General features: G+C 33.0%; 1 protein-coding gene across 1 annotated transcript in view; it reads left to right on the top strand.

Moving 5' to 3' along the window:
• The first annotated feature begins 3763 nt into the window (after positions 1-3763).
• The window catches only part of LOC135954371 (transmembrane protein 134), an 84018-nt gene continuing 67466 nt past the window's right edge, over positions 3764-20315 (top strand). Inside the window, exon 1 of the mRNA XM_065504519.1 lies at positions 3764-4202. Coding sequence (XP_065360591.1) covers positions 4012-4202 — 191 coding nt within the window. The 5' untranslated portion in view covers positions 3764-4011. The remainder of the gene's footprint in view (positions 4203-20315) is intronic.

The raw sequence follows: 20315 nt of genomic DNA, 5'->3' as shown, positions 1-20315 counted from the left end.
AATTTTGCGATTGGTCCCTAATGTCAGTTCTGTTTTGACATTTGTGTAGTAAACACATGCGAAATACACGTTAATAAACAATGTTACGCTACACTGCTCCAGAACGCGTAATATTGCTGACTATTTAGTTGACCAATAATCGGTCGGTTTTTTCATCAAAAATAATCATGAGTGATGAGGCCCATTTCCATCTTAGCGGGTACGTAAATAAGCAAAATTTACGCTTCTGGGGTACTGAAAATCCGCGTGTAACCCACGAAGAGCCATTACACCCGCTCAAAGTCACTGTATGGTAAGCTGTTTTCGCTGGAGGAGTCATCGGACCATTTTTCTTCGAAGACGTCGCGGGCCAAACGGTTACTGTGAATGGTGAGCGCTACAGAGCAATGATCAACGAGTTCTTTTTGCCGCAACTTGATGAATTGGGATTGGAAAACATGTGGTTACAACAGGACGGTGCAACGGCACACACTGCATGTGCCACAACCGATATGCTGAAGGATGCATTTCCCGGCCGCCTAATCTCCCGTTTTGGCGATTTGCACTGGCCAGCAAGATCGCCTGATTTGACCGCTCCAGACTTCTTTTTATGGGGCTTTTTGAAGTCGCGGGTTTATGTTAACAAGCCTCAGACTCTTGCAGCTCATAAAGACAATATCCGTCAAGAATGTGAGGGCCTATCGCCGGAAGTTTTGGCCAAAGTGATGGAAAATGCCATAAAAAGGGCTCAAATGACAATCAACTGTGGCGGCGACCATTTACATGACATCATATTCTCGAATTGATGTGAAAAAACTAAAAGACCAAATAAAAATAATCCACAAGAAGAATCAAAAAACATCGGAAGTTTACTTTTGCACCACCTTGTACTTAAGTGCAGGTGAATAAATCAATAAAGCTAAAAAATCCATACTTCAAGAAAGCATGACTTAAAAATGCGGTATTTACTATGGATGGTGTAACTTTTGAACGCGGTTTTGTTTTTAATAACTTAAATGTAATTTTGAAGGGTACATATCTGTCATTAATTCTCAATTGGTTATTGAACATTATAGAGTGAACAACAAAGTTTTTTTTTGCTTTGAAAATGTCGAATTTTGTACCAACAAAGAGTCATATGCGGGAAGTTTTGCTTTACTAATTCAATTTTAAAAAATGTGCCTCTGAAGCATACCTATTGCTCACTGAAGCTTATGGTGAATGTGTTTCAATGTGTGAGCGATGGTTTGTTCGGTTCAGAAGTGGTGATTTTGACACGGAAGACAAAGATCGGCAAGTCCAGCCAAAAATCATTTTCCTTTCGACATCGTGAAACAGGCCTCAATAATTGGAGGCATTACTTCATTAAGATTGTTGTAAAAACTCAAAAAGAGCTTGCAAAATTATTGGGAGTTACTCAAGCAGCAGTTTCAAAACGTTAGCGAGCAACAGGAATCCTCCAAAAGCAGGGAATTTGGGTACCATACGAATTGAAGATGAGAAACCCTGAAAGACGATTTTGCATGTCCGAAATAATGCTGGAACGGTATAAAAGGAAATAATTTTTGCACCGAATCATTACTTGCTATCAAAAATGGATCCATTACGAAAACTTACATATATTTTGTAGATCTCCTTATGGACTATTTACATTTTAAATTTCAGCTCATTCGGATCTTACTTGGATTTTTGGAAATATTTTTAAAAAATGTGAGACCCTATATGGCGTGTAATTTTGCTAATTAAGCGTAAAGGGCTCTATTTACAACTTGTGTGTCTTTGGTGACCCCCAATGACATTTTACGGCAAAAAGTTTCGCAGAATATTTTAATCCTTAAATGTCCTTTTTGAAAGGACTTTTTTCGATTTTCTTGAAAAAGGGGTCAATTTGACCCCTAAAGATAGGAGATAGGGGGTTAAGATTTTCCACAAAAATGATCCCTATAAAATTCCACAATATAACTCTGACAATAAGAATTCTCTCAGATATTAACTTACAACATTTTTTTCAGTAAGTATAATGCTACCTTCGATTGAAAAAAATTTAAACTTTGACCCACTGTAAAAAAAATTTAGACCACCTGGACTATAAGTTTATTCTACAAATATGATCTACTCAACATGCCCTTTCAGAATTATAGGGTCGCTGTTCTGTTCCAATCAAAAAGTCTCAATTTGTTTTATTAAAAAAAAGTTTTAGATTAAAATCTCTAATATTCATACAATACAAAAATAAAACCTGAAACTGTATTCTTATTTAATAAAAGATTTATTAACGTTTGTATTTATTTATTTGCCTGTAACTAGAGTGTCCAAAAAACCGGCAAATATAAAAAACCTGTTTCCGGTTTAATCGAAAAAGTGTGTTTATGAAAAACCCGGTTTTGATTATTGTCTTTTTAAAAAAAAAACCGGTTAAACGGCTTTGGTTTTTGTCTTCGAAAAAACCGGTTGACCAGTTTATATTAAATTTTTATTTAATATGAAGAAGGTCGTGAACGCTAATAGGGAATGTGTTAAAAATTGACTACTAAATCTTCGGAAATTTGGCATTTTTGAATTCTTAAGGCTCTATCTTTATGCAATTATTTTAAATCTTTTAAGAAATATTGTCAAATGCTATAATTTTCTATAAAATATATCAATATTTTTAAAAATGGTATCAAGAAAATATATTTTATTAAAACCGGTTAACCGTCTTACAAAAACCGGTTTGTCAAAAAACCGAAAAGTAAAATAACAGAAACCGATGGAGTTTACAAAGATTTTTGATACTCTACCTGTAACTCAAAATTCTCATAAGAAAATGTACATATATGAAACCAATAATAAAACACAAAAATTTTCTGGAAAATTTTTTAAAGTTTTATTTCGTAATAAACAATTATATTATTGTACTTTTGATTTTTATTACACAAAACTAGAATTATAATTATTTTATTGATAAAGCTTTCCTTTTGTTCTCTTATTTTTATTCTAATATTTATTTATCACGAAATATAACAAGTTATTTGTATTTTATAAAACAGAAATTAATTTAAAATTAACGGAAATATATAAGTCTACTCAAATCAAAAAGAACAGCTAGCTATTGCTTCTAATAAGAAAATAAATTGTCCTGCCTAATAGTAAATTTATTCGGTTGGCTATAACAAAACATACTAATAAATACAACACTAAACAACAGGTTATTGTGAATGAACACCAAGTTAAATAAATATATAAATTCTTTTAAATAAATTAAATATGAACAATAAATTAAATAAAAATATGGTTATTAAATTTATTATTTATTTAATATAAATATTATGTTAGTTTAAAGTAATTTATTTATTATATTATTTTATCAACTCTGTACATTAGTGAGACAAGTGTTGCCCTTGTTATTTTTAGTACCCACAGTTGTAAATACCATCCACATACAATTTACACAAATTTTAATTTAATTGCAGACTTTAGTAGCATGATATACACAGCCCCATACACAAGTTTATTGGGCTGTCAGTCAGTCAGCAATTGTCGATTCTCTTTTGTAAATTTAGTGGGACGCGAGCAATAGAAGGAATATTTTATTTATTTATTATTTTTTTAATAAAAGTGAAAAAAAAATCATATAAATAATACACACGAAAAAGTTGAATACTAAATGAAATTGTTTTATTGTTTTTAAAACGAGCAAGTGTAGTGTAAATTGATAAAGAATAAATCTAAAAATATCTAAGAAAACACAAAGAAGTGAATAAATAAAACAGAATACAAGAAACAGCAGTAGCAGCAACAAAAAAAAAACAACAATAACATAAACCAGCCAGCAATCCAACCAACCAAACAGCCCAACATAAAATAAACAAAACATCAACATATACACACGCACGCAGCCAAACATAAATCTAGCAACAGACAGACAGACAAGTAGTCAATCTGTCAGTCATATAGACAGACAAGGCGGATAAAAAAGCAACTAAAACAATAACAATATTAATAAATTCACTCACTCACCCATTCTACAACTCTACACACATTTACTACACCATGCACAACAATAGCAGTAATAATTTCTCTTCGGGCCGCCAGGGCAAAGAGAAACGTTTTTCCATACATGATGCTTTCGAAGAGGAGACCGATGAAGCTATACGTGTCTATGGCTCCACAGTGATATCAACACCGATGCGTTCAAAACAACGTTCCACAGATGATGTATCCATCCGTATACAAGATCCAAAGTAAGTTGTTCTTTTTTTATTATTTCCCTTTTTCTACTCTACTTCTCCATTTTGTTCCTTTTGCAAAATTTCCTTTCTTCCTTTTTGTTATTGTTCATTTCTTCAGGTTAGGGAGTTTAGGGTGGTTTATTGAGAAAGTGTGTATGTGTGTGCAAGTGTGTGTATTTAATTTTAATCTCACTCTATTGCAGTTATTTGGTTGTTGTTCTTATTGTTGTACCAATTTCGTGTCTCCTCATTTTTCGCACTTTGTCACTTTGTCAAATTGCTTCATCTGGTAAAAATAAATCTCTTTAGTCATCTATGATTCATGATTGATTGTTGCCATAATTTAATTATAGTTTTTTGTTAGTTTAAAGTGTGTTTTTGTACTTATTTTATTTACAATTATGATAATTGACTAGTAATTACTGTTAGTTGTTGTTTTTTTGCGTTTTGTGGATTAAAAAAAAACGTTAGTTTTTTTTCCGACTAAAGGTGAAAATAGAGCTGCCAAGTTAGGAATAATTACAGTAATTACTGTATAACACAAGCGAGAGTGCTTGCTATATTCCGCTATTCCGAATCTTAAGTACCCTACGCCTCGTAGAAAAAATATATTTTTTTTGTGCGAAATCGGCTAATAACTTTGGAATTTTAGTGGTTGACAATACAAGGGAAACTTTTCCTAATGTTTAATTTATAGGTTAAAAACCTAAAAAAATCTTAAGAAATTGTTATATTTTAAATATGTATATACATTTTTGGGCTAATGCTTCTTTGTCAATCATATCTACCATATGGAAAATGAAGGCAATGTATCACACTATCAGACGCTATAACCTATTTGTCTGAATTATATTTGAAAAAATTTTAAAAAGAATTTGAAATTTCACTTTGAATATTTTTGAGTTCTATAAAGGATTTTGTCAAATATGGCCAAATTATTCCATCGCATGGAATCCCACTATATGGAAAATGGAGACAAGGGACAATGCTATCACCACATATAGGAGAGAATGCTGAATTGTATTTTTGAAAATTTAAAGTTCTATGAGGGATTTTGGACATATTTTGACAAATGTTTCTTAGTCACTCATATACACCATATGGAAAATGTAGCGAATGGACTTATTTTATTGCGATTGGTTCATAATTAATCATAGCTCCCATATAATTCCCACTTCCGCAAATTCCTTTAACAAGAATAAATCCCTTAAAACTTTTGGTATCTGCATTAAATTCAAAAGAAATAAGTTTCATATAGACATAAAGCACACAACCTAATTTGATGACGATTGGTCATAGCTCCCACTTAAGCAAATCAAAAATTTTGAAATCCAAATACAATTTTACAAAAATAATTTTCATATAAACATAAATCGCATGACCCAATTTTATGGCGATTTGTTCATAATTGGACATAGCTTCCATATAATTCGAAATCCGAAATTCACTTTAACGATCTTAAATCTCATAGAAATTTTGGATTTCAAATAAAATTTAACAAAAATACTAAATCACACATCCTATTTTTAGAACGATCGGCCCATAATTGGCCATAGCTTCTTCATAAGGTCCACTTCCGAAAGTCTATCAGGAAAAAATTATTAAAATTTGAATAAAATAATGATTTTTTGCACATATACTCAGTGTAGGGTATTATAAGGTCGGGTTTGACCGTCTATACTTTCTTACTTGGTTATTTATGCTTCACAGCGATTCAATCATATATTTTTAAATATTTTGACAGTCCATAATAAACTCATCTGATAAAGCTTCCTTCGTGCTATAATTTTGAGTCTGTATTTTGTAATCTACAATTTTCCATAGACTTCTACAATTTCACTTCAAAACACGTAGATAATTTTTACGTCGCGACTAGCGTAACATGGAGGTCCTATTTTGACTCACCATTCGCAGTAAATCAGGCTGCATTTTGGCAATAACGCGTCGAATATTCGCTTTCAAGTGCTCGATCGTTTCTAGCTTATCTGCATAGACCTAGGATATATAAAGCCCCACAGAAAATAATATAATGGGGTCCAAATACATGAACTAGGTGGCCAGTTAACAGGTCCATTTCTCACAGTAAATTGATTGTATCGCAGGCTGTGTGACATGTGGCACCATCATGCTGAAATCACATGTCTGCAATAATAATGCCTCCCAATTGATGTACGAAAATATTTGTAGGCATGTCTCTATAACGCTCACACAGAGAAAACAGATTCGTGATAGCAACCGAATTTGTTGCCAATCACACATCGAATTTTTCAGTTCTATCAACAGAAAGTCAGTTGATAAAGAAGAATTTCGGTTGAAGCAACCAAACTTTTGTTACCCTTTCCTAAACTCTGTAGCCACAACTGTAAAATTCGATCACTAAGGTTGAATCATTCGATTGGCAACAAATTCGGTTGCTATCACGAATCTGTTTTCTCTGTGCACCGTTGACTGTAACGTTCTGACCACCGTGATTTGTAAAGACATATGGACAAATGATTCCACAATACGCACCAAACTGAGAGTTTTTCTTAATGTAATGGTGTTTCGTCAATGGCTTGAGGATTATCATTTAACAAAAGTGTGCTTCATTACTGAAAAAAAAATTTCAAATGAAATTGTGGATCAATAGCATTGTTTCCTTCAACGAATGAATGGCGCGAACGATGCCCGTGAGACTTCAATTCATGTACGAATTGAATCTTGTAAGCAAGAAAACCAAGGGATCTCACTATTAATGTTGGGGTAGATGTGATTTTATGATACTTAGATTCACAGTTCTTGCTCCTTCACGTTTGAAAGTCTGTTTTTGAGCTTCTCGACCGCTTGTAGGTGAAGGCAATGGGACCAACTCTAATGATACACTAAAGCGCATGATCACCATGTTCTATCGTTATGAGTAAGTCTGAAACTGAAGAACATGTTCTCAATTTATACATACTTCACGTTCTTCAAAAATCATTTATCCATCTGTTTCCTGTATATTTTTCGAAAATAAAATATCTATATGGGGGATTTCGTGTCAAGTGAACCAAGTTTTGAAATCGATGTCTTCCATTCGGAATGAAATTTGCACCAAGGTTAGTCCTATTGGATAGTAATTCAGACACAACATTTCAACAAGATCGTTCGAGAACTCTCTGAGTTAGATTTCGAAAGATTAAAGAAATAGCTATCTAAACTATTTGGGATACATTTTGCTAAGAACTATAGGTAATAAGTTACATGGATGAGATAAAACAACTGTTTAGCAAAAATGTCAAATTTTGACCCCCTCAAACTTAGAGAGATCTCGACTGATCTTGTTGAAAGACATCGTTTCAAAAGTTGGTTCACTTGACATGAAATCTCACATATATTACATAAAAATAAATGCATTTTGTGAATGAATTCTCAAGCAGACCATTATAAATATCAGTCCTCCCTTACAATATTACCCTACAAACAAACATGTATAAACCAATAGAACGTGTCTACATTTATATTTGATTTAATATCTTTGTCAATTGTTTATTTGTATAGCTGCCGTTTATTACATTTGGTTTTTTTATCAAGTTTTCATTCATTTTTTTCCACTACTCACAATAAGTATTGCCACACTTAGTACACACATATCTATGAACATTTATATAGATGAAGTAGTATTTAAATACTTGTAACTTGTAAAAACAACTATAAAATATTTATATTTCTACGTATAAATAAATAGTAAATATGTGCTTGAAATATGTAGGAATGTAACTAAATACTCTGGGTATATTTGTCTGAATGTGCGATACATAAGTAGTTTTAGATACAATTGTAATGAAAACTTATCAACTGCCGGTCGTTTAATATTTAAACAAAACAAAAAAAAAAATATAAACAAAAAGTGTAACAACAATAATAAAAAACAAAAATAAATACTAAAAAATATACAATATATGTATGTCATTCATTAGTAAAACATTTCATATACATATTTATGTTTGTATTCGCTCGTATCTACTAGGTTTATGTGATTGTTGTTGCCTGTTATTTATAACACATTTCAAAGATATTTTACTCTTTTTATTAGTTTTGTTTAGTTTTCTTGTTTTTCTTTGTTTTTGTTTTATTTTTATAACAATATTTATAAACAATTGCAGCAACAACAAAAAATGACTCGATGTTTTACAAAAATTAGTTACTTAACAATTGGTTGTTTTTATATTTGTTTTTTTTTTTTTTTTTTTTTTGAAGTCTATTTTTTCAGTTTAACCATTAAGTTGTGGTTATAATTAAAAGCACATAATAGAAGGTAGATATATAGATAATTGTTAGAAATTAAATTGAAAATACCCTACATCAGGAAACTATCATAGTATTATATTATTTCTTCGCATTATAATTGAATCGTTTATTTCAAAAACCAGTCAAGCAACATATTTGTTTTGAAATAACTATTCGTCATCCGACACTCGTTCTACAGTGCATTTTGCTTCCGTTCTAGGACATTGAAAAATATTCCCATAAAACTCTTCATATCAAACCAAGTACTTTTCACATTTATTTAAAAAAAATAGATTAGGCCCTAGTATTACATAGTAGGCACTAAAAACGGATCTATCGGCTTTGCTTCCTCATAATAGGGTGGAAGTATTTGATTTGTTTTGCATTAAACGATGAATTTACCATTACAAAACAGTAATCGCCCAATAACAAAATTTTGGATTTTTTGTTACTTGACTGGTTTTTGAAATAAACTCTTTAATTCAACATATTTTCCTTATATTGGTCTCTGATTTATTAAATGAATGATTTTATTCATGAACTATTTATATAAGTCAACCCAAAAAAAACCTTCTCAGTTGAGAAAAATGAATAGAGAAGTTAAAAAGTCGAAGACTAATAGACATTTTAAACCACAGCTTAACAGTTATTCCTGGTCCCTTTATTTATTAGGAGTCTATTCTATAAATATATTCTTTATTCATTACAATATCTCGCACAATTCCTAAAAATAATTAAGTACTTTCAGTCATAAAAAAATAATATTTTGATTAGAGTATAGCATATCAAAATATTAATTAGTCAAGTCTGCTACCCAACATCTTTACCGCATTCCAAGGGAATATTTGCATAATTGATGAGACTCTCAGTTTATTGCGAATTTGTAGTTCGTGGCAATAAATCGTTTGAGGAAGGGGAGATTCCGATCTATTTTCGGAATTGAAATAAGGATCAAGATTTTTTATGTCCAAATCTATTCTGATTTAAATGAAAGCAACAATTGTCATTCGTTTTAATGTGATTATAAGCCCAGACTATTGACGATGTTTTCCCGTAATGTAAAACATGAAGGTCGGGCGAATAGCTTTAATTTGAGTGGTCGCTACATCCATTTCAGGTGAATATTTGTATCAACAAGGCGAAAATATGTGGAGGACCAACGATATTTCTGAGGACTCTCAGTTTGTATGTTGTTTAGTTTTTATAAGTAGAAATTGAATATTGAACGAAATTGATTCGTAGGCACTCAGTGAGACAGAGACAGTTTGTGACTACCACTGACTTATCTGACACTTAACAGCGCTGAACATTAGTGCGTAGCTTTCAGGATCTAGATTTTATATGTCAAATTACCAATAAAATCTAATATCATTTAGATGGCAACAACATTTCGTATTTATGCAATAATAGGACCAGATTATAGGTTTGATTGTAAGCTCGCTTCACATGGAATATGTTTGACCGATGTTTCAAAAACAAATATGATTTCTGGTGACAGTGACAGAGTAGCCAAATTTATTGATCCATTGTAGTTCGAGGTGGATTTACCGACTCTTAACTGAAAAGACAATACTGCTCCTGTCAACAGGCATCTGTCAGTTGACTCCTGTCAAAATTTGAAAAAGCGTTTGTTTGGCAGCCATTGATAGCAGAATATCTTGTGACTTGAGGAGGAATGGGAAAAAAGTTAATTTCATCTGCTCATTCAGCATTATTTTTTGCGGAAAAAAACCAATCACTCATATAAAGTCTAAGCTTGATAAATACTATGGGAGCTCTGCACCATCAATTTCAATGGTAAAAAAGTGGTTTACTGAATTTCGTTGCAGCCGTACAAGCACGTAAGATGCCGAATGTTCTGGACGCCCAGTTGAGGTCTCTACATTCGAAGCAATATAGAATATCAAGATATGATATTGGCCGATCGGAGATTGAAAGTGCGAAAGATTGTAGAATCCATAGGCATTTCACATGGCTCAGTGGTTTAAATTTTGAATGATCACTTGGGTATGAGAAAGCTGCCGCGTTTGCTGACAATCGTGTGCACAAAAGGGTACACACATGTGCAGTTTTCATGGCAAAAATCCATGATTTGGGCTACGAAATGCTCTTTCTTCCGCCCTATTCTCTGGATTTAGCTCCGAGTGACTATTTCTTGTTTCCAAACGTGAAGTAATGTCTCGGCGGAAAGAGATTTGATTCCAACGATGAAATCATCTCAAAAAATAGCTATTTTGATGATCTCGACAAATCTTATTTTTTGGAAGGGATACAGAAATTTGAGAAACGATGGACAAAGTGCATAGAGCCACAAAAGTCATGGACTTTTTGATTCTCAATGTTTCCGTTTTTTCACAGTTCTATAGATATAAGAGTGTAATGGGCTTTAATTTAGAGTTGTTTCTCATACTGGCAAATTTTTACGTAATTCGCGATATTGCAGAAGAGCTCATTCATTTGTGCATCTGGGAATATTTGTTCCTCCGATGGAATATATTTTATGCAGAGGTTATCCCAGTCTCTTACAATTTAGGAACATTAAAATGTCCACAAATACAACTCCATCTACCATCCTTATTCGTGTGTGCATTTAAGTGCTTATGTAAATGTCTATTAAAAAAAGTACTTAAAGTCCGGTTGTTGAATCTGAACCTGAGACTGTACCTTAGGCTACCAGGTGATGGTGGACTAGTCATCACATGCCGCGTGTTTCTAGAGGAGATAGCGAGACATGCATGGGTTCCTGGGCACGGGAACATATAAGGAAACAAAAGAGCACCCATGCCAACCAAATAAGTTTGAAGATCAATAATTGGTGGCACTAATCTATGAAGATTGTTGTAAAACTCAACAAGAGCTTGCAAAATCATTGGGAGCTTCTCAAGCAGGTATTTCAAAACGTTTGCAAGGAGAAGGATTTATCCAAAAGCAGGTAAATTGGCTACCATACGAGTTGAAGCCGGGAGACCGTGAAAGACGATTTTGCATGTCCATTTTTCAATAATTTTTGCACCGAATCATTACTTGCGATGAAAAATTAAGATAACCCGAAGCGTAAGAGATCATTTGTAAAGCCCGGCCAACCAGACGAATCGACACCAAAGCCAAATATTCATGGTGCTTAGGTAACTCTTTGTATTTGTTGGGAGCAAAAGGCTCCTACATATTATGAGCTGCTGAAATCTGACCCGACCATCACAGGGAATCTGTACCGAACGTAACTGATTCGTTTTAAACGAGCATTGTCCGGCAAATGCCCAGATCATGACAACGCTCGTCCACATGTTGCAATACCTGTTTAAAAGTATTTAGAATGAAGTGGTTAGGAAGTTTTGCCGCACCCACTGTATAGTCCAAACCGTGCACCGTCCTACTACAATTTGTTTCGATCGAAGCAGAACGCTCTCTCGGAGATACGATTCACTTTGGAACACAGGATCCAATATTGGCTTGAGCAATTCTTTTGGCTCGGAATCCAATATTGCCAGAAAGATGGGAAAAGGTCATAGGTCAAGGTCAATACCTTGAATAATTTTACATTGTACAAATGTTTCAAAATAAAAGCTAAAAATTTAAAAAAAATATGCATTTTTAAGTCATACACCCAAAACCATTTACGAAACCTTATAGCAGTACTTACTGGATATTGGCAAATGAGGGGACAACTGAACATCGTCTCAGCATTCGGGTCTTTATACGTAGAATTTTGGTCATCAAATACTTATAGGCAAAAACTGTCTATTTCGATAAGAAAATAGACAGTTTAAAACAACAGAATGGATGGAGTACAAAAGAGGTACGACAACGGGACTTACGATGGACCCAAGTGAGCTATGCTTCGCGCGAACGCCAATTATGTGTTACCTAAGTACTTATATGCAAACGGTGAAAGTATGTTATTCAGTAATTGCAAGTCATTATGAAGATAATTTGATTTCGTACTAATGCTATGTTGTACATTTCTCGTAATGTGAATATAGCATTGCTTTTAATAATTTTAAAACCACTTTAAGAATATCGTGAGATTAACTAGAATATATGAAACAAATATGCTTTTCCGCTTTGTGGATATCGAGCGAGAATTTGTCAACTATTTATTTCCTCTGCATGTGCAATGGTTTAATACACATTGGAGTTTATCTGTCTTTATATGTATGTAGAACTAGAATTGTTTCTTAACTACATGTGTAACATATGTCTACTCAAATCTATAATACCCACCATCATACATACATATGGGCAATTCCACGAGAATGACTACCATGACCGAAAACCCAAAAACCCTTGAAACTTTTTTTCAAGATGATTTGAATAGGTGGAAACACTAAAATATTACTATCAGCCCAATTATGAATAAAAATTCCCCGGGAGTTTTTCTCCTTTTCTCATTTTTCTTATTCAAATTCAATGGGAAAAAACTCCCGCGGAATTTTTTTATTCATAATTGGGCTGTATGTGTAAGTATTTAGAGATTATAACAACATTTTATTGGCATAATAATTTAAATATGACGGATAAGGTATTTCGTTTAGTGTAAGAAATTAAAAGAAAACATAACGCCTCTCACGATTCGAAAATTTTCGCATATTTCTACATGTACCTCAAAATGAGTTCCGTTTTATGTCACGTACGATATACCCTTATTTCGCTCGATATTTTGGACAACAATGTTTCGAAAGAACTTTTTATTATTTTAAAATATAATAACCTCTTAATGGAACATAAAAACCAAATTATTTTTCAGATACTCTTATGTTTGCTAAATCTATTCCACTCTATAGGCGTACAAATGTCACGTACGATGTTATGGAATTGCCCATATGTCATTTAAAACTAAACAAAAATGCACACAAAACAAAATAAGTATTTAAATATTTTGTGTGAATACACAATGGGATGAATGTGAATGCATGTTGTTTTCAATTACTACTGCACTTTTCTAAAATAAATAAAAAACAAACAAAAAAAGTACTTACAAATGAGTATTTTTTCGATGTTTGCATTTGGTTTTTTTTTTTTTGTTTTAAATTGATGTTGTGCATTTTTTTTCTCGTATTTATACAATTTGCGTTTATTTGCTGTGTGCGTTTGTATACAACGATAACGTTTTTAGTAGTTCAAGAGTACTTTTATTTTCAATTCGTATTTTTTTGTTTACGCTACACACAATTTGGGGTTTTCAAACGGTCTGCTATTAGATCATATTGTCATAATGTTGTAATATATTATGATAGTTTAAACAAAAAAAGTGTTATTTTATGAGAAAACAAAAAACATCAAAAAGTGTTATTAATTTAGAATTAATTTTAGATCATAATATATTAGGACATTATGACAATAGCAGGCCGTTTGAATCCATCAAATGTGTTTAAAGGAAATGATAAAAGCTACTAATTTAATAATAGAGTTGGGTATGGTGTTTATACATTTTAAATTTTATGCACTCAATGTATATTTAGCAAACATATTTTAGGATTTATAAAGGCAACTAATAACATGCTATTATCTTAAAATTTAAAACAAATTTAAAACTTAATTTTAATATTTTTTGTATATGCAATTATTTTTAATTCGCATGTTTAATATTATATGGAACAAGGTCTTGTAAAATTGATACTTTGATACTAATTATATTTTTATTGAACTTATAACATGAATAGTTTTAATGAAATGTAACGAAATTTTAATTTTATGTTATTAAATCTCCTCCGGATGTCAATAATTAGAAACGTCAAAATCGTAATGCCATAATAATATTCTGCTCTATTCAAGAAAACAAATTTCGAAAACAGAGATTCACTTTCGAGGTTCTAAAAACTAAGCATTCTGAAATAGTTGTGATGCTTTATTTCTAATAACTGTCATATTTTTGTCATCACAATAGCAAAAAGAAACAGGTGGCAATTATGCTTCGTCATACAATCGTAGTTTCTTCAAGTAAAACTTAGTGAAATTGTTGACAAAATAATAAGAAATAGATTTCCATTATTTCATTATTATTGCCGAGAGAGCCAACAGACTGGAATAGTCCTGATTATTTAAAATTAATACTTTAACATTAGGGTAAATTTCATTCGTTTACACTTAACTAAACACCTACTTGCTCTTGATTGTGTTTTTTTTTATTTATTATTATTATTTTGTGTCTTGTCATTTTGCTTTGTTCATTTAATAGAGTATTCTGACGTTTTCATGTTACAAATACACAATGGAATTATCGATGTCATGTTGATATGATAATGTTGTCTTCATTATATTTTACTCGTAGGTACTTATAAAGTTCACTCACATTTAACACTTGGCAAAAAATAAAAGTTATTGTACGCTCGTATCGTAATAAATAAACTGTGAAGAGCAATTGTTGATTATAATTTCTCATTTAAAGAAAGCAATTGAATGATGAAACATTAAAATAAAAAACTTAAAATAAATGCAGCCTTCCTTGGAAGTGCTTTTGATGCTTATATGATCCGTCCGGATCAACGATAATAGAATACACTGATCACTCAACAGATTTGTCTCCGGATGCAGATAGATCTATATACCCAAATGATGGACTTGTAACGTTCAGTTAACATAGTTAACCCGCCAAATTGGCTATCTTCATATTTTCAATAATAACTAGGTACTAAAGATCAATTACTTCCCCCGGGGCTATAAGAGCCCTTCCGAGCCATTTAGTTCTGCAAGTTGCCAGCATTGATCAGTCACATAAAACTGCACTGTTCACTCACATTATATATATATTTTTTCCCGTAGTTCCTTTTAGGAGCATAGGGCCTCAACAAAAGTTTTCCATCTGGGTTTGTCGTTAGCAATGTGTTTTATTTCGCTCCAGGATACACCAGCCTCTGCTGCTTCCATTTCCACTAGTCTGCGCCAGGTTTTGGATGGACGACCCCTTCTTCGGCTTCCTTGAGGTGTCCATTCGGTACCTTGTCTCGTTACATCAGCTTGTGGTTTGCGTAGTGAATGTCCAAGCCAGCACCATTTCTCAACGAATCGACGACTGCCGCGTCCGTTAGCACAACTCATTGTTCGCAGAATTCTACGCAGACAACGATTCACAAAAGCTTGCATTGTTTGCAGTTCGCGATTGGATGCGTTTCACGTTTCACATGCGTAGAGTAGGACAGGCTTTACATTGGCATTAAAGATCTTTATTTTTGTGTCTCTAGATATGGTTGTGGATTGCCAAACATAAGATAGCACGCCGAAGGCAGCCTTAGCCTTACATAAACGTGACTTTATGTCCTCACTGGAACCGCCAGAACTGGAAATAATACTCCCGAGATATGTGAAGGAGGTTACTGATTCTATTTCAGCACAATGGGAGTTCATTTTGTGCACCAAATTGATTCAAGGATGTCCAGCAGTCCATAACAACACCAGACCTCACCTAATATGAGGTGAGGTCTGTTTGTTATGTCTGATAGCCAAATATCACAAATATCCTAGTATTCCTTAATCTCCTTCTTAAACATTCGTTGGAGAATATAAGGATGAGCTAAATCTCCGCCTGGAATATTGATGGGAATGTACCCTTTGAAAATTGGGCCCATAAATACCAGCCCCAGTGTCACCATTAGCCTGTTTGGAACCATCAGTAAACCATACTTCTGCCACCATTTCTGATTTGACCACTCGTCACTTCCAGGTATAAGGACCTTAAACTTCCAATGTAACACCAGAATTGGTGACTTATAGTCCGATATTTCAATACTAGGATCATTATCAAAGATGCCTAGAATGCGCATGTGCCCAACCAGACCTCCTGGCATTACCCATGATAACCCCGGTAGTCTGCATGTACTCCTATAGTCATCCTCCATTACCAATATATGTAGAGGATCCACCTTATTTAATGGAGTATGATTCATATCATATCAAGCACTCTTAACATGCCAGGATCTTAAATTACTAAAAACTATTGATTTAGTGGACCCTACTTTCCTGAATGTGGCCTTAAAGAGTAAAATGATGACCCTAAGGTGCCTCGAGAGAGAATACTGATGAGTCTAAAAGAGAGACTAGGCTACATAACATGTAATACTATGCATGCTGAAATTTCTAGTTACCGATAACAAGGCCGCTTTCTCGTCATCTAAGTCAACAGAAAAATTTCAAGTATCTATGTAAGTGATAGAAAAACATTGCAGGATAACGCTGTTATGAGTCTGTGGCCAAGATATTAGCCAGGAAAATTATATAGCTGACAATTTGGCTACATAATCTGCGATGAAATGATGAAATCATTAGTACAATTGCAAGTTTAACTTGGATTCCGTCGCTAGCAGTAAAAATTACTGGTATTATCTATTACAATACACTGAAGAACACGCTATCAGTTATAGTTAATTGTAGAAGTCTTCACAATAAGGAACAAGAAAAGAAGGTGAGAAAATTCTTTCAATTTCTTGCCCTGTCTAAAATTTGCCATCCAAAGAGTTGAGGATGAATTGCAGATCCATCAACTTATTCATCAAAGAATCTTTGATGTGGAAATAATGCATGTCGATTGAGAGACCTGCTGTTTTGCTCGTGCATATAAAAAAAGAGAATCAGAAACAGATGCTCACAAGTAAGCTGAAGAGCGGTTATGCTCGCAAATTAAACATACAAATTGCAATATTATTGGCGATAACTTATTGGATATGAACTGCAAATAACTTGCCAGATGTGTACCTTCTTCAGGAAAGCCAAAAGCAAATAATAGTGGCAGAAAAACCAGATGTAGTTCGAATTATGGTACGAAGCTATTGTCAAGAATAAGGATTGACACACTGGCTCCAACTAAATAAACCCAATAGCCTGGCAAAACTATAGAAACGAAATTTTTAACCTTTTTCGAAAACCCTTCCATTATGGTTTTTATAGTGCTTTATGTGACTTTGTTCGAACAGGTTGTCCATCTCCGTTTATAATCTACCACACTTTTGGACACCTTTTTTGTGCTCTTCAATTCTCTTTTAACAAGAGCCCAATATCTCTCCACTGGCCTCAGCTCCAGGCAGTTTGGAGGATTTGCTTCTCTTGGTACAAATACCACATTATTGTTCTTGTACCACTCAAGACCTTGCTTACCATAGTGACAGGATGCCAAATCAGGCCAAAAATAAGTGGACACATTAAGAAGTCTTATGAATGGAAGCATCCTCTTTTGTAAACATTCCCTGATGTAAATTTCGGTATTTATAGAGCCCTTTGTAACAAATGTTTGGGTTTTTTTTTGCCGCAACTGCATAATGCTTGCCATACCAAGAACTTTTTGGGAAATTTTGTCTGCTTTTGGGTTCTAAACTTTTCTGCAACATTCCCTCGAGCATCTGCAACATAAAACAAGTAAGGAAGTATGGTCGGTCAAGCCCGACCATATAATACCCTACACTAAGTAAAAGAGCAAAAACATTTTTCTTTTAAAATTTCAATAATTTATATTTTTGAGTGATTTTCGGAAGTGGGTCTTATATGGGGACTATGACCAATTATGGACCGATCACCATGAAATTAGGTCGTGTGATTTATATCTATATGAAAGTTATTTATGTTGAATTTTGTGTATATACCAAAATTTTTAAGTGATTTAAGCACGTTAAAGTGATTTTCGGAAGCGGGTCTATATGGGAGCTATGACTAATTATGGACCGATCGTAACATAATTTGGTGACATGAATTTTGTGTATATAAAACTTATTTGGAGTGGAATTTGTGGAGATACATATATAAATTAAACATTTGTGACCGATAAAGTCCAATTTCGGGGGGACATTTATATGGGGGCTAGGTGAAATAATGGACCGATTTCAGCCAGTTTCAATAGGCTTGGTCCTTGAGCCGAAAAAATAATATGTACCAAATTTCATCGAAATATCTTCAAAATTGCGACCTGTACTCTGCGCACAAGCTTTACATGGACAGCCAGCCGACCAGACGGACGGACGGACATCGTTTAATCGACTCAGAAAGTGATTCTAAGTCGATCGGTATACTTTAAGGTGGGTATTAGACTAATATTTTTGGGCGTTACAAACATCTGTACAAACGCATTATACCATAGAGGTGGTGTAGGGTATAAAAATTTACCCAGAAGCTGCGAAAAATTTTCCATACGTACATTTCGTCATCCATTATGCAGCAGGTACACAGAGAAAACAGATTCGTGAAAGCAACCGAATTTGTTGCCAATCGAATGATTCGGTTGCACACTAACAACAGAAAGTCAGTTGATAAAGAAGAATTTCAGTTGAGCAACCAAACTTTAGTTGGCCCTTCCAAAATATTGCAGTCACAACTGTAAAATTCGGTCATTAAGACAGAATCATTCGATTGGCAACAAATTCGGTTGCTATCACGAATCTGTTTTCTCTGTGTGTATATATTTTTTGTATAAAATTTGACTTAAATTTCCGTGCTCTGTCTTTGGCCTCTAAATTGTTAGCAGAGTTCCTGTTAGGAACTTTTTGAGGCTTGTATGCTTTTAAACCTGCATTGCCTTTAACTTTTCGTTCCAAATAGTTCGAGTACTGACCTAACCGGACGGACTGCTTTCCTACCGGAGGTGTTGAGAATTTTTGAAAATACTTTCCATTTTTTTTTTCTTTAGAAACATCATGTGGACCATTCCTTCTACCTGAGCCAGGTTTTATATCAACGGACAAGTTCTTCCGGTACTGTTTAATAACATTGGAAACAGTTTGATAGCAGACCTTTGATTGTTTGGCCAACTTTTTGTAGGACCAAGTTGGGTTTTATTGAAAATATTTAAAAAAAATTTAGTACGCACTTGTTTCTGGTCACTCATTTTAATCAGATTAACAACAAATGAACATAATTGACGTTAAATAAAATAACTGACATGCTTTACAAAGGTAACTTGATCAAAACAAAAATCAAATAATACATGGGCTAAAAGTTTTAATGAAAAATGTGTGTTAAGAATTTTATGATCTCAGTCCTTAGTACCTTACTCAAACCACTTTTAAATCCAATTCACTGTCTCCTCATTTTTGCTCATCACTGTCTAATATTAATCACCAAATGTACTGTGTACAAAAGCAATTGTATCATATTAAAATGTATTTGGTGAATATTCATTCATTTGCATTGAGTTTAATATTAAGTTATGTGTTTGAATTTGAATTTGGTTTTGTTTTTTTTTTTAAATTTATTTGTATCTTCATCAAGACAAAAGAGTAAATAACAGAAAAAAAAACAAAAATAAACAATAGCAACAATTATGTCAATGATTTATTTGAAGCCGTTTCAATTTAGTTTTTAATTTAAAATTTTAGTTGCATTTTGGTTTTTGTGAATATTTTTCATGCTTAAATAAATATAAATTCGTACAATTGTTTATATTGTTTTGCTTTAATTTCGTAAAATGCCCTTAATTGTTTGTTTTTGCGCTCTAATTTTTATAAACAATTAAAATTTTAAGAGAACAACAAGTTTTTTTTTAAAATTTGTTTCCGTTCTGCTTTAAATATAAAAAACAAGCCAACCACTTATGTAGCTCGTTGACATCTGCCAGTAAGTGTGGGAATTTTAAATAAAAATGTTTGTGTTTTACAAAATTGAAAGAAAGAAAAATCTTTTTAAATTTTTTATTATTAAAAGACCCTCTCTCTTTTGAAAGCATCTTCAACAACAATATGTAGCTTAAACAAATGTTAAAATAACTGACCTTGACAAAAGCCCTTTTTTAAAACTAAATAAATGTTTTACAACCAAACATACAGTAGAAATATTTTCAAGTAGAACTTGTTTCTATAACCCTGCTTTTAAAACAAAAAAAAAAAATACTTGTAAAAACAATATAAACTTGTCTTTATTGGCACTTAAATCTTTGTACTTTGTTTACAGTAAAACTGTTAATTC

Source organism: Calliphora vicina, chromosome 3 (genome assembly GCF_958450345.1).
Source record: "Calliphora vicina chromosome 3, idCalVici1.1, whole genome shotgun sequence".
NCBI classification, from domain to species: domain Eukaryota; kingdom Metazoa; phylum Arthropoda; class Insecta; order Diptera; family Calliphoridae; genus Calliphora; species Calliphora vicina.
This window is presented reverse-complemented; position numbering and strand designations above follow the sequence as displayed.